The following is a 13,202-nucleotide window of genomic DNA, read 5'->3' as shown; positions in this document are numbered from 1 at the left end:
CTTATCTATTATATTTACCAAGGAAGTTGGGAGGACTGGGGAAGCTGATTGCTGCAGAATTATGTGTGTTTTTGAGACTTCAGTCACAACCCATAAAATGGAGAAAGCTAGTGTTTCTTTAAACAACTCTTATGGGGAGGGTTCGCTTTTATATCAATATAGTTATAAAGAATGAAATGATATATTTTTATTTTTCTTTCTCTTTGGATTGCTGGAGAAGGTGCAACTGGCACATGAAGTATTACTTACCAGAGACTCACGGGGGGAGGTGGTGGAGAGGGACTGATTACATTTTACTTAGATGAGTAAGGTCATGAAGTTTGTCCATTTTAATGTTAATGGGTTTAGGAGACGGTAAAAAAGAAAAAGAAAATTAACATATATAAGAAAATAGGAGTTGATGTAGCCTGATTTCATAAACGCATTTAACTGAAAAAGAGCATTTGGAATTAAAAAGGAACTGGGTGGGACATGTAATGTCATCTTCATTTAATTCTAAGGCAAGAGGTTTGGCAATTTAAAAAAAAAGCTTCCAATTAAAATTCAAAATATGGTAACAGGCCGAGCAGGGAGATCTATAATGCCATGTTGCCAAATATTGTCTGAATTGTGGACTTTTTAGAATTTATATGCTCCAAATATTGATGATATTTTCATTTCTTAATCTAGCAGAGACATATGACAATATTTTAAATAGGAGAGAATTTTTGATTAGATCCAATGTTAGACAGATATACTCAGGTGACGATGAGAACAAAAGCAGCTAAAGCTACATTGATTTTGATGAGAGATTTGAATTTAATATGTTACTGAGTCCAGAGGAGCCCAAAAACCAGCAGCATTAGATCTGCACCACAACACAGGGTCACTTAAACTAAAGCAGTTTTTAATTACATTTGAACAAGAAAACAGAATTAAACTTTTAACTTATTACTTAACCTACCTAACTACTTAATCCCCCCTCTAATACTAAGCACAGGTGTGTGTAATGTATACTTAAGATTAGAAAAGTTCTTTGGATCACAGTCCAATCTCACTGGTTGCGGCAATTCTTGTACTGTGCACAGAAGTTAGCATTGGTTCGGGACTCATTTGGTTATAGACATCTAAGCTTCACAAGTGAAACTATATATCGACACAAGCTCGCGAATGAAGGGTGAAGTACATTAGGTCTGAAGTTTTTCCCTAGGTGTGAACTGAGAAGAAGATGGAGCTTGACATTTTGACACTGCGAACAAGGTCCCAATGTATCCCACCTTGTCAAAGCATAAGTATTGGACAGCCAGATCGCTGGGGTAAATCAGAGATGGATGTGCCAACAAGATAAGCTTTAACTTGGTTCCCTTGATTCTGTTCATTCCCTCATTTTGGCAAGGAAAATCCAACGGGACCAAAAGGGAATAAGACAAGTGGTTCGAGTCCCCAAGAGTACCTGGAATAATTGAAAATTTGAATCTTCTAGTAAGTAAAAATGATGTGTGGATATGGATAAAAGAGGGGGAAATAGTCCGAAGAAAACAATAGACAAATGTCCAAATTATGGAAAGAAATTGGGACAAATAACTTTCCAATTGTCTAACCATTTGGGAAAGACAATTGCGACACCTTGACGGCGCCAGCGATCAGAACCAGACCTGGGTTCGAATCTCACGCTGTCTGTAAGGTGTTTGTACATTCTCCCCGACTCTGTGTGGGTTTCCTCCAGGGGCTCCGGTTTCCTCCCACCCTGTTTATCCTAAGACCCATGCCCTCTGGCTTGTATCGCACCCTCAGTGGAAAAAGCCTACTTGCCTTTACTCTTATCTATCCCCCTCATAATTTTAAACACCTCCATCAAATCTCCCCTCATTCTATGTTCCAGGGTATAGGTGTAAATTGGGCAGCACGGACCCATGGGACGAATTGGCCTCTATGTCTACATTTTTAAAATTTAAATAAAAAAATTGAAATGCTACACCAGCATAGATAAGTGAAGAGAAAAAAAGGGCAACCCTAGGAGTTGGCAGCAGTTGAGAGCAATTTGTGAAGAATGGAATAAGAGTGAGAAACAGACAAAGGAATCGGGGAAAGAAACAACAGTAGAGACATAGGATACGGACTATGGTCAAAATAATAAAAAAGGAGAAAGGAAATAGAAGTAACCCACCTTTATCCAGACTTACCGACCGATTGCTCAAACCATACTGATGATGACTGGGAAGTATAAGGTGACTTTGTAATCTCGCCACGGTACCCACAGCAATGTCGGCGCCGGTTTTACTGCAGTCAAGCTCCCCGCTACCATATGACTCTCACCCTGGTGTTTCCACTACCAGTTCGGCAGTCACTGTCATCTGATGTAGCTTTCCCTGGGCAGTCAGGAAGCCCAATACCAATTTCTGTACACACGCTCAGTGAGACAGTACCTTTCCCGGACTGGATCCCCTGAACTTGAGCTATTTGTCTTTTCGCAATCAACATCGATTGTCAATGAGGACTGTTCCTAACCCCCAAGCTGGAGGGTTGGGACACACTATGCAAACCCATCAGCCTGAATCCCTCTGAACTCTGTTCCCAGGGAAAAAAAGGGTGATCCCAAGGATTTTGTAATTACTTGACCTTAATTATTTATTTCACTAACTCACTAAAGAGATTTGCTTTGACATGCAGCCAAATTAGGGCAACGCTTTGAGGGCAGGGTTCATGGCTCCCCAAGACCTTGCCTCTGCAGTCCAAGAACTTCACACCTTCTGCACCAGCTACATTTAGTCACCAGGTGGTGGTGGTGAGCAGTGGGTTTGCAACTGCAAAGTCTCACTGAAAACATAAGTGCCTAACCTTTTAGGATTCCGAACACTGGCACTTTTTTCAGTAATGAAAATGCCCAAATGCCCTGTTCCTAGCATCCACCGTCTGTCCCCACCTCCTCCACTACTGAGCTTAGAATTCACTCATGGCAGTGGCTGGCAATGGCTCAATGCAGGAGCAATGGCTGTCTTCATTCCCCATAATCCCTCCGTGCATCTGAAACCACTCTGGCGCTGGCCGAGTGGTTCTAGCTGTATGGGGGATTACGGGTAAGGAAGACGGCCATTGGTCCTGCATTGAGCCAGCCGCTGCCTGCTTCTTTCCCACCGGGTGCTTGGGGCCGAGTCACTTTCCCATCGAAGGCTGGAGAGGACGCCCGTGGGGGCGGGGATGGGAGTTTGAGTCAGTTTTATTTTGTGCAATTTTGCACAACTTTGAAACATGGCATTTCTTTTGGCAGTCCTTGTACCTCTTCTTTGGTGCACCTCTGTCTCGGTGGCCAGTGGAGAGCTCGCCATATAACACGATCTTGGGAAGGCGATGGTCCTCCATTCTGGAGACGTGACCTACCCAGCGCAGTTGGATCTTCAGCAGCGTGGATTCGCACCTATAATTCTCACATGGTGTTCTCAATGATGTGCTCAGTACAGGGCACATTTTTACTGAAAGCAACATCCCCTAGCACTGTAAGCACTTCATACTTCATTAAGGAACCTGCCTGCAGGCTGGTCAGAGATGATTTCCTCATAAAATCTGGTGTTGTACTTGACCGCAGCACAAAATGTTTATTCTTTTGAAACCCTTATTCACTATCTGCCAAAATCACTTTGCGTAAAGCACCTGGTATCAAAATGCCTTCCACAGTTGTTTCACTGCACAGTTGAAGGCCATAAGGTGACAGAAGCACAAACATCATGAGAACACAAAATCTGTATAAACTTTTTACGGCAACACACAAAAGTGCTGGAGAAACTCAGCAGGTCATGCAGTATCCATAGAAAATAAAAGGCAATCAATGTTTCAGGCTTGTGCCATTCTTGATTAAGGGGACGGCCCTGAACTGTTGATTGCCTTTTAATATATTTCACCCCCGCAATTGCAGATTTTCTTATTCAACTGAACTTTTCATGGGACTGTCAAACAGAACAGCTTCGTGATTGAAGAAGAGAGCCTGGCTTCTATCAGAGCAGCATTCATTCAACAGTGTAGTAATGCTCTTGGAAAGGCCTGAATAATCATTGCTTTGAAGGCTTGTGCGTGGACTTGCAGGGGCATCTTGTGTAACACCAAATTAAACAAGCAATTGCTAGGATGCCAGTTTATGCTCTTTTCTGCCAGTGTGATTGTTTTCTTCATGAAGTTTCACTGAAAATCAACATCCTTTCCAAAACCAACAAAAAGTTACAGACTAGAGGCTCTCCGGTGGGTAATAATACACCTCACACAAATCGGGTGCTGTACTAACAATACTGGTGGTTGACACCAATATATGTACTAATGCGACTTTATACAAGCCCAGTGGGGGCAAAGGAGAACCTGCAAAATCATCTCAGGGTGACGTTAGTGTAACTTTCAGGTGTGGAAATGCAGTCATCAGAGGTCACAATTCCCATAATGCATTAGCCCAAGTGTTGACATGATTGACAAACATTAAAATTCAAATATTAATACAAAAAGAGCGATCATGAAGCTCTTTCAACTCTACAACTCCAGGTGTCTAGTACTTCCATGGATGAGCAATTTGACACAGGCATCTGTGTCATTACCACTGTCATCTGATGTAGCTTTCCCTGGGCAGTCAGGAAGCCCAATACCAATTTCTGTACACACGCTCAGTGAGATTTATTTTGGACAGGATCTGGGCGACATGGTTTGTGTAGTAGTTAGTATTATGCGTATACAGTGCCCACTAATATTACAGTGGCAAGGCAATAACCCAAGAAATATCAGAGGCATGTAAGAATGGAAGAGCAGTTATAGTGGGGGATTCTAACATGCACATCGACTGGGTGAATCAGGTTGGTCGAGGCAACCTTGAGAAGAGGATTTCAGAAAATGTATCTGTGGTAGTTTTCTTGAACAGCATGTTTCTGAACTCTCGAAGGGAATATGCTATTTTGGATCTGATCCTATGCAATGAGCCAGGTAAAATCAGCGATCTTTTAGTCATTCTTTCCTCTTGGAAAGAAGGATCACAGTTTCTCATACAAATGAAAGTTTGGTCTAAAACTAGTGTTTTATGCCTAAAAAAGGGAAACTACAAGGGGGATGAGTGGAGTTGGTGAGGGTCTATTTGGAATGCAGGCTAGGTGGAAGGACAGTGGAAGACTTTCAAAAATAATTTTCACGGTGCTCAACAAAAGTACATTTCAGTAAAAAGCCAAGACAGTAAGGGTAGGAGCAGGCAATCTTGGATAATTAAAGAAAAAAAGGAAGGCATCAAACTAAAAGCTCATGTGTACAAAGTCACCAAGTAGTAGGAAACTAGAAGATTGGAAAAATTTTAAAAAGCAACAAAGAACCATAAAGCAAGCAGTAAAGAGAGGGAAGGGAGACGATGAAAAAAGATTAGCAGAAAGTATAAAAATCAGTAAAAGTTTTTATAATTATAGAAACTGCAAGGGCGGCGAAAATGATGGATGAGAAGTGGGAATTGATATTGGAGAATGAAGAAATGGCTGAGGCTTTGAATGACTATTGTGTGTTTGTCTTCATGGTGGAGGACATGTCTACCATGCTAAAGACAGATGTTATGGATGGGATGGGAGGTGAGGACCTAGATGCAAAAGCCATCACTAAAGAGGTCATACTCAGTAAACCTGTGGATCGGGGGTATGGCAAGATGGCATAGGGAACAGACGTGCCTTCCAGACCTCTCCTGACTCTGATTTATTGTTTTGTCTTTAAGTGCCCGTTAAAGTTCTTTTAAAAGTTTATAAATAATAAGAGGTGTTGGATTAGTGCCCAATGGTTTATATGCAAAAAAAAAGGTAAAAGAAAACATCAACAGACTGTTAAAAAATTACATTTTCTGAAATTGTCTGAGCCTACTTGTTTACAAGAAACCAGGACTCAGCGTAGAATGGATCCAGAGGAAGACGTACAGAGTTCAGCATTGAAACTCTGTTTTAAGCCGGTGAGGCTCTCCGAAGGTCGCACTCAACTGCTTTCAGAACAAAGGGCTGGACGGGTGCCAGTATTTCACACAACGGCCACTGTGAGTGCTGTTACTGAGACTTTGACAGTTAAATCAGCTGGGGCGCCACCAGCTGGAGAGTTAAAGTGCTGTCATTCGACTGCTACAGTGGTGGCGCTGCAAAATGCATCTTCAATCACAACGGTTTTTCCAGACATCGATTCAGTGAAGATGATTAAAGAGATTTGGCTTAAAGATAACCCTGATCTTCAGTCTCCTGGCATTGCTGGGGGGACTTTGAGAGGGATTTTTATATGAAGTCAAACTGCTAGAAAATATACTAAATTAAGGGAAGGGACAGAAGATCCCGTGGTCTCTAAGGAATAGCAAGACCCCATTATGCCTGAATCTACTTCTGGTGAAATGTCTGTTAAGGATCTTGAAGATAAGATATATTCTGTATCGAGTCACTTAGCTAATTTTGTGAACCTGTTTATTTCCAAGATTAATGCGATGGCGGAAGTCATTAATGGAGCTTTTAAGCTTGAAACCATTGAAAGATTTGAAATGTGTGATCAAGGTTTAGTCGATGCACAGGATCAACTGCAAGATGAAAATAGAATAATTGAAACATTGCAGATCCAAAATAAAAATTTAGCAAAAAAGGTTGATTATTTGGAGAATCAATCTAGACGGAACGTGAAAATTGTTGGTTTGCCAGAAGGCATAGAAGGACCAGATCCAAGAAAATTTTTTACTGAATGGATTCCACGAGTGTTAGGACAGGATAAATTCCCTGAAGGTTTAATACTGGAACGTGCTTATAGAGTTTTAAGAAGAAAATCTTTTTCAGGACAGAATCCAAGATCTGTTTTGATCCGTTGTTTAAACTATTGTGACAGAGAGACAATTTTAAGTACGGCTATTAGAAATGCCCAGCAAAATAGATCTCCTTTGATGGTTCAGAATAATCGTTTTCTTCTAACAAGATTTGAGTCAAGAAATTATGTTTCAACGACGCGAATTTAATTCTGTGAAAGAACTGTTGTGGGAAAAAAAGACATAAGGCAACATTCAGGTATTCTGCAGTACTGAAGATTTTTTAGGATGGAAATTAGCCAAAGTTCTTTGACAATCCTAAAGAGATTATGGACTTTGCTAAGTCTCTACCAATCATGCAGTTTCAGGAACGATGTAGTCCTTCAAGGTCTCCAAAGAGAGTAGGGATGTAAGGTGGGATCCAGTTTTTTAAAAGAAATGGAAGCAATGGTGACCGAAGTGGTAACGTTGATTTTAAAAAATAAATCTTTTATCTTTTTTTTTGAGAAGAGCTTATAGTTTAAATAATGATGATAGTTTAATGAAATGGGAGTTGGGAGAGGGAACTGGGTGGGCACTAGTTTCCAGAAGTCATCAGCTACCTGTGAGTTATCTCACACCCAATATTTTGGGGGAGTTACCGCTTTGGGCGGTTTAAACAGGAGGAGGTAGTTGTGACCTCCGACCTGTTTTTTTTTTCTTTATAATTTTTGGGTTAAGAAGTGAAGGTTTTTTTTAAAATTTTTTTTTAAATAAATAATTTTTTTAAAAACTCTTTTTGTTTTCTGATTGTAATTGAGAGGGAATTAGGAGGTTTTTTTCTCTCCTTTTTTTTTCTCTTTTTTTGGGGGGGGGGTTTTCTCTTTTTTCTTTCTTTTTTAAGAGGATGATGACACAGAAGATAAGTCAAAAATTGAGGATGTTGAATTAGATGAAGAGGAAGATGAGGGGAAAGGTGATAAGAAGAAAAAGAAAAAAATTAAGTACAAATACATTGAGGGAGAAGAGTTTAATAAAATTAAGTTAATTTCGATAGAGAATTTTGAAGATGTTATAAATGAAGAATATGGAGAATTTTATAAGAGTTTGAACTTTTTTTTCTTTTTTTATATAAGGGGAGGGGAAGGGAATAAAAAGTTTATCTGATTGTTTTTCTAAGGGATGTTTTTGTTCTCTCGATGAATTATAAAGGAAACTTGGTATTAATGGAAATTCTGTATTTATGTATTATTAATTATGATTTTTTGTATAAGATATGTGGTTGATATATGATTTTAATATTTGAACTTAGTTTTAAAGTGGATTTCATTTGTTAAATACATGTATTATGTTTGATTTAAATATATGTTTAAGGGTATTATTTTAGTATTGATTTTTTTTGTTGATAGTAATTTTTTTTGTTGTTAAATTTTATCCTTTTTTTTGCAAGTGGGGTTTTTTCTATTTTATTTACAACATTGTTAATTAATTCTTCACTCTTTATTTTGGGGGGGAGGGTTGGACTAATTTTAAATTAGATGATTAATGTTGTGTTATAATTATTGGGGGGGGGTTAATTTGTGTAGTTTAATGATGTAGTATTCTAATTTTTATTATCTTATTTTTTATTATTTCTTTAAATGTAATTTTTATTTTATTCATGTCATAAAATTTTAAATAAAGTTTAAAAAAAAATTAACCTGTGGATCTAAAGGTAGATTAATCCTGACTCTGATGGCATTCATCCCAGGTACTGAAAGAAATGGGAGAAGTTATAGCAGAGGCTTTGATGATAGAGGATTTTGGCAAAAGGCAGGGAACTATAGGCCAGTTAGTTTAACATCTGTGGTTGGGAAAATGCTTGAAACTTTCATTAAAGAAATGGTGAGGCATCTGGAGTGAAATGGATCCTTCGGGCAGACCCAGCATGGATTCAGCAAAAGCAGGTCCTGTTTGACAAATGTACTGGAGTTCTTTGAGGATATAATGAGCGCAGTAGAGGGGAGCAGAGACATTGTTTTCTTGGATTTGTAGAAGACACATAAAACACTTAGAAGATAAGAATGGGGGTGATGTATTGGCATGGATAGCTGATTGTTTAAATAGAAAGCAGTTTGGATACAGGGGTGTTTTTATGGTTGGCAATCAATGGAGAGCGAGGTGCCGCAAGGGTTGGTGCTGGGCCCGTAACTGTTCATGATATACATTAACAATCTGGAAGAGGGGGTCAGGGGGTAGTTTGCTGTTGATTCTAAATTGAGTAGAAAAGCAAATTATGAAGAGAATACATGGTCTGCAGAGAGATGTAGACAGATTAAGTGAGTGGCCAAGGGTCTGGCAGATGGAGTACAATGTTGGCAAATGTGAGGTTATCCACTTGGGAAGGAAAAATGTAAGATCAGATTATTATTTAAATGGCAAGCGATTGTAGCCATGGAGAAGGGTTTGGAGTGCTTGTGCATGAATCACAAAAGGTTGGTTTGGAGGTACAGGAGGATATCAAGAAGGCAAATAGAATGTTGGGTTTCATTACTAGAGGGACTGAATGTAAGAGCAGGGAGGTTATGTTGCAACTAGGTACTGATGAAGCTACATCTGGAGCACTCTGTGTCATTCTGTTTTCCTTACTTGAGGCAGTTCAGAGAAGGTTCACCAGGTTGATTCCAGAGATGAGGGGTTAGCCTATGGGGACAGACTGAGTCATCTGGGGTTGTACTCGCTGGAATTTAGACAAATGAGGGGGATCTTATAGAAACGTATACAAATATGAAAGGTATAGATAAGATTGAGGTAGGTAAGCTGTTCCCATTGGTAGGGGAGACCAGAACTAAGGGACATAGGCTCAAGATGCAGGGAAGTGGATTTGGGGGAAAAGATGAGTAGTAAGTTCTTTTCCCAGAGGGTGGTAAATCTGGAAGATTGCTGCCCATTGAAGCAGTGGAGGCAACTTCAGCAAATAAATTTAAGACAAGGTTGGATAAGTTTTTTTTAACAATGTAGGGAAATTATAGGATATGGGGAAAAGGCAGGTTGTCATCAGATCAGCCTTGAATGAGAGCGCAGGCTTGATGGCCTACTTTTGCTCCTATTTCTTGTCCTTATGTACCAATGGCCTGGGATCGAATTCGCCACTGTCTGATTTCCCCAGTGTCTGTGTGCCCTTCCTGTGGATGCTCTGGTTTCCTCCCATAATCCAAAGATGTATGGGGCTAATAAATTAATTCATCACATGGGTGTAATTGGGCGGCTCGGGCCTGTTATGATGCTGTACCTCGAAATTCAAATTCAAGAGAGCACACAGTGCTCTCTGCCTGCAGACATGTTCATTCACCAGTAACTGCCAAACTGCGATAAATTCAACAGCACCGTGGTTTCATAGCAGTGGGTGGTACTGAACTGACCACTCTCCACCCGGGTGGACAAACACGTTCAGAGCAACTGTAATCATGAATGGCAGGAGAGTGGGGTGGTAAATTGGATTTTGGGGCCGTGGTGGGTAGATGGATTGTACAATGAGACCGGTTAGGAAGATGGGTGGCTAGAAGAGAGTTAGGTTCACAGTGGTGGACTGGTGGGTGTGATGCACCTCGCATCAGTATCACCTTGACTAAAATCTCCCAGCATTACCCTAAAACAGCGTTGCACGGCATGGCATTATCCCAGATCCAGCCAACACAGTAGAACAAGTGGTTCACAATGGGAAGTACCCAGTCAAAACTCCAGTGTTGCAATTTTCTGAGTCTGTAAATTTCCAGAAGGGGTGAAAACACATGCTCTTCATTTCCATAGCTTATCAATTTCCAGGATGAACTTCAACTGAACACATGGGGTGAAGCCACAGTAGAAAGAACAAGTGGGCAGGACAAGTTTCTTCACAATTTAGATTAAGGATAAAACAAATTTTAAAATTTGTACGTTGCATTGTGGTTGTTCACACTAATGACCTTACCCCAAGGACTTAACACCTCACAGGACCTACTTTACATAAAGCTTGCCATGCAGGTCAAAGACATCACAGTACCATTCAAGTCCGCCACATTAAAGCTGTTCAACTTGACCCTCCCATGGCTCTATAGAGGTAGAAATCTGGAGCAGCTGAGCAGGAAGATGAGCAGCTGAAGCACGAATCTGCTATGGTGTTCTGAACGGGAATGGCAGCTATTGAAAGGCAACATGAGCAGCTATTTCACCATCACTAAACTTCTCGCCTCACAGACTGTGCACATGAAGAGCTAGTGATCCGAAAAGTCATTGACTTGAAATACTAACTTTCCCCACAGATATTGCCACATTTTGGGCTTTTCTTTCAGATGTCCAGCATCTGCAATGCTTTGCCTTTGATACAATCCAGTCAAGTCAAGCAATCAGCTCTTCAAATGAAAAACGACAGCAGGTGAGCAGCCAATTTGAAACATTTAACGCATTCCACTCACATCATCCAACGTAGAGTTACTTTGGGTACAATCTGCAATACCTCTCAAATTCAATACAATCAGCCTGAAACTGCAGAGACATACACATGCACACAAAACACATGCCAAGTACTGCTTAGTCGGTTAGCTGGATGTGTGGCTGGGCTTGACACAGAAAATCCTGTTTCTGGTGGGTTTGGGGGGGGGGGGGGGGGGTCACTGATCAAAAACTTCCTAACAGCTTGCTGAAACAATTCTGCCAAGTGTGAATCCTGCTAGGATTCACCAATCCTGCGAATCTATAAGATGGAAGGCAGCAAGAAGAGTCCTGCTTCCTAAGACACTTCAAATAGCTAATGTCACGTGTAGCCTCCAAAATTGGAAAAGGTGACCTCCTGAACCAACCCTTTTGGAAAGGTTTCACGATTTGCTTGTGAAGCCATAACCAAGGCGATTTCCTTAGCTGAAGGGACAGTTCCTCACCTTTGTTACGGAGATACAGCCTCATACCACAGCCCAACATGTTGAGAAAGAGATGCAGTACTGATGTCCTCTCCAGTTACATCAGGGCCTTTACCCACTTCAACTTCCACTAATGTGCATTTCAAGGTACATTTCTATTTCCATTTCCTTGTGTGTTGGCCCTGAGGTTATCTGGTTAAAGCCCCTCAAATGATGTGAGGCTGGCAGTTTCTGGTGTAGTTCTGAAGACTTCATGCAGTTGTAACGAGGTGTTTTGGGCCAGCTCCTTGACCCCCGGTCTGCCTGAATTTGTCTGAGAAACTGCCCCTCCTCCCCAGTCAGCAGTTTGGCTTACTAGCACTTTAACCAGTGTCAGAACGGAGAATTCATTCCAAGCTTGGTTTCAAACTGTAGCTTTTGTCTTTTCTGGTAACGATCTCGGACTCTAAACAGGAGAGAGACATCATTAATTCACATCATTAAGTGAATGTGGCACAGTATATTATCCCTAGGTCTAAGTTTCTGACACCCCTACAGCTTCATGTCTCTTATTGTCAATATTTTATTGACAGACCTTTTAAATTCATATTCGCAAACTGAGAGATGAAGTAACATTACTTGTAAGATTTAAATCTCTCAATTTTGATCATCCTAAACAAGTTGAGTGGTACTACAATTCCCCGCCCAATTCCCTTGCTCAGTCTGTCCATGGTCTCATGCACTGCCAGACTGAGATCACCCACAAATTGTAGGAACAACACCTCATATTCCATCTGGGAACCCTCCAACTGGATGGCATGAACATCAGCCTCTGGTTTCTGCAAGCCTCCCCCCCCACCTCCCTTTCCGTATATGTCTCCTTTCTCCCCCCCCCCCCCAGCTCTGCAGTCACAGAGCCATCCCCTCCCTCCACCGATCAATTCTCACCATCCCTCTTCTGTCCTCCTAACCATGTCCAACTGTGACCTTCTTCCCATTGGCCTGGACTCCTCCCCCTGCCCCTGCCCCTTCCCTCCTCCCCAGCCTTTTTATTCAGGCACCTGCCTGCTTTTTGCTCACACCTTGAAGAAGGGCTCAAGCCTGAAATGTTGGTTCTATATCTTTGTCTTCTATGGGAGCTGTGAGACCTGTTGAGTTTATCCTGCATTTTTGTCCATTAACTACAATTGGAGCATCTGCAAACTTTCTAGTTTCACTCCAGCCTAAAGAAGCATTTGGTTAATAAACACATGATTGAGACGGAAGCACTAACTCTCAGGGCACATGACTAATCATTAAGGACCACACAGCACATCTTTACAACATTTTACCTGTTATTACAATCTCATCAGAACAAACCTTATTCACCAAAATACAAGTTGATGAGGTGGGAGTTAATTGCAATATACATGATGAGACGTACCAAAATTCTTACTTGCTCCAGCCACACAGGAAAGCAAGATTCACCAATTACAACAGTAGAAAAGGCAAAAAAAATTCAGATTTATCGACAGAGGACATACATGACATCACATACAACCCTGAGATTCTTTCTCCTGTGGGCCAGGCAGAATTATCACTAATTGGTAGTGCAATAAAAGAAAACTGTACACAATGCACATATCTAA

The 13,202-nt window shown here is 40.9% G+C and overlaps 1 protein-coding gene across 6 annotated transcripts in view; it reads right to left on the bottom strand.

Moving 5' to 3' along the window:
• Positions 1–869: 869 nt before the first annotated feature.
• Positions 870–13,202, bottom strand: part of tmem94 (transmembrane protein 94) — a 216,987-nt gene continuing 204,654 nt past the window's right edge. For all 6 annotated transcript variants that reach the window (XM_069929023.1, XM_069929024.1, XM_069929021.1 and 3 more), the window contains one exon: positions 870–12,040. In XM_069929023.1, coding sequence (XP_069785124.1) covers positions 11,968–12,040 — 73 coding nt within the window. In that variant the 3' untranslated portion in view covers positions 870–11,967. The remainder of the gene's footprint in view (positions 12,041–13,202) is intronic.

Source organism: Narcine bancroftii, chromosome 3 (assembly GCF_036971445.1).
Source record: "Narcine bancroftii isolate sNarBan1 chromosome 3, sNarBan1.hap1, whole genome shotgun sequence".
NCBI lineage: Eukaryota > Metazoa > Chordata > Chondrichthyes > Torpediniformes > Narcinidae > Narcine > Narcine bancroftii.
Note: the sequence above shows the minus strand (reverse complement) of the source record. Positions and strands in the feature narration are given on the sequence as shown.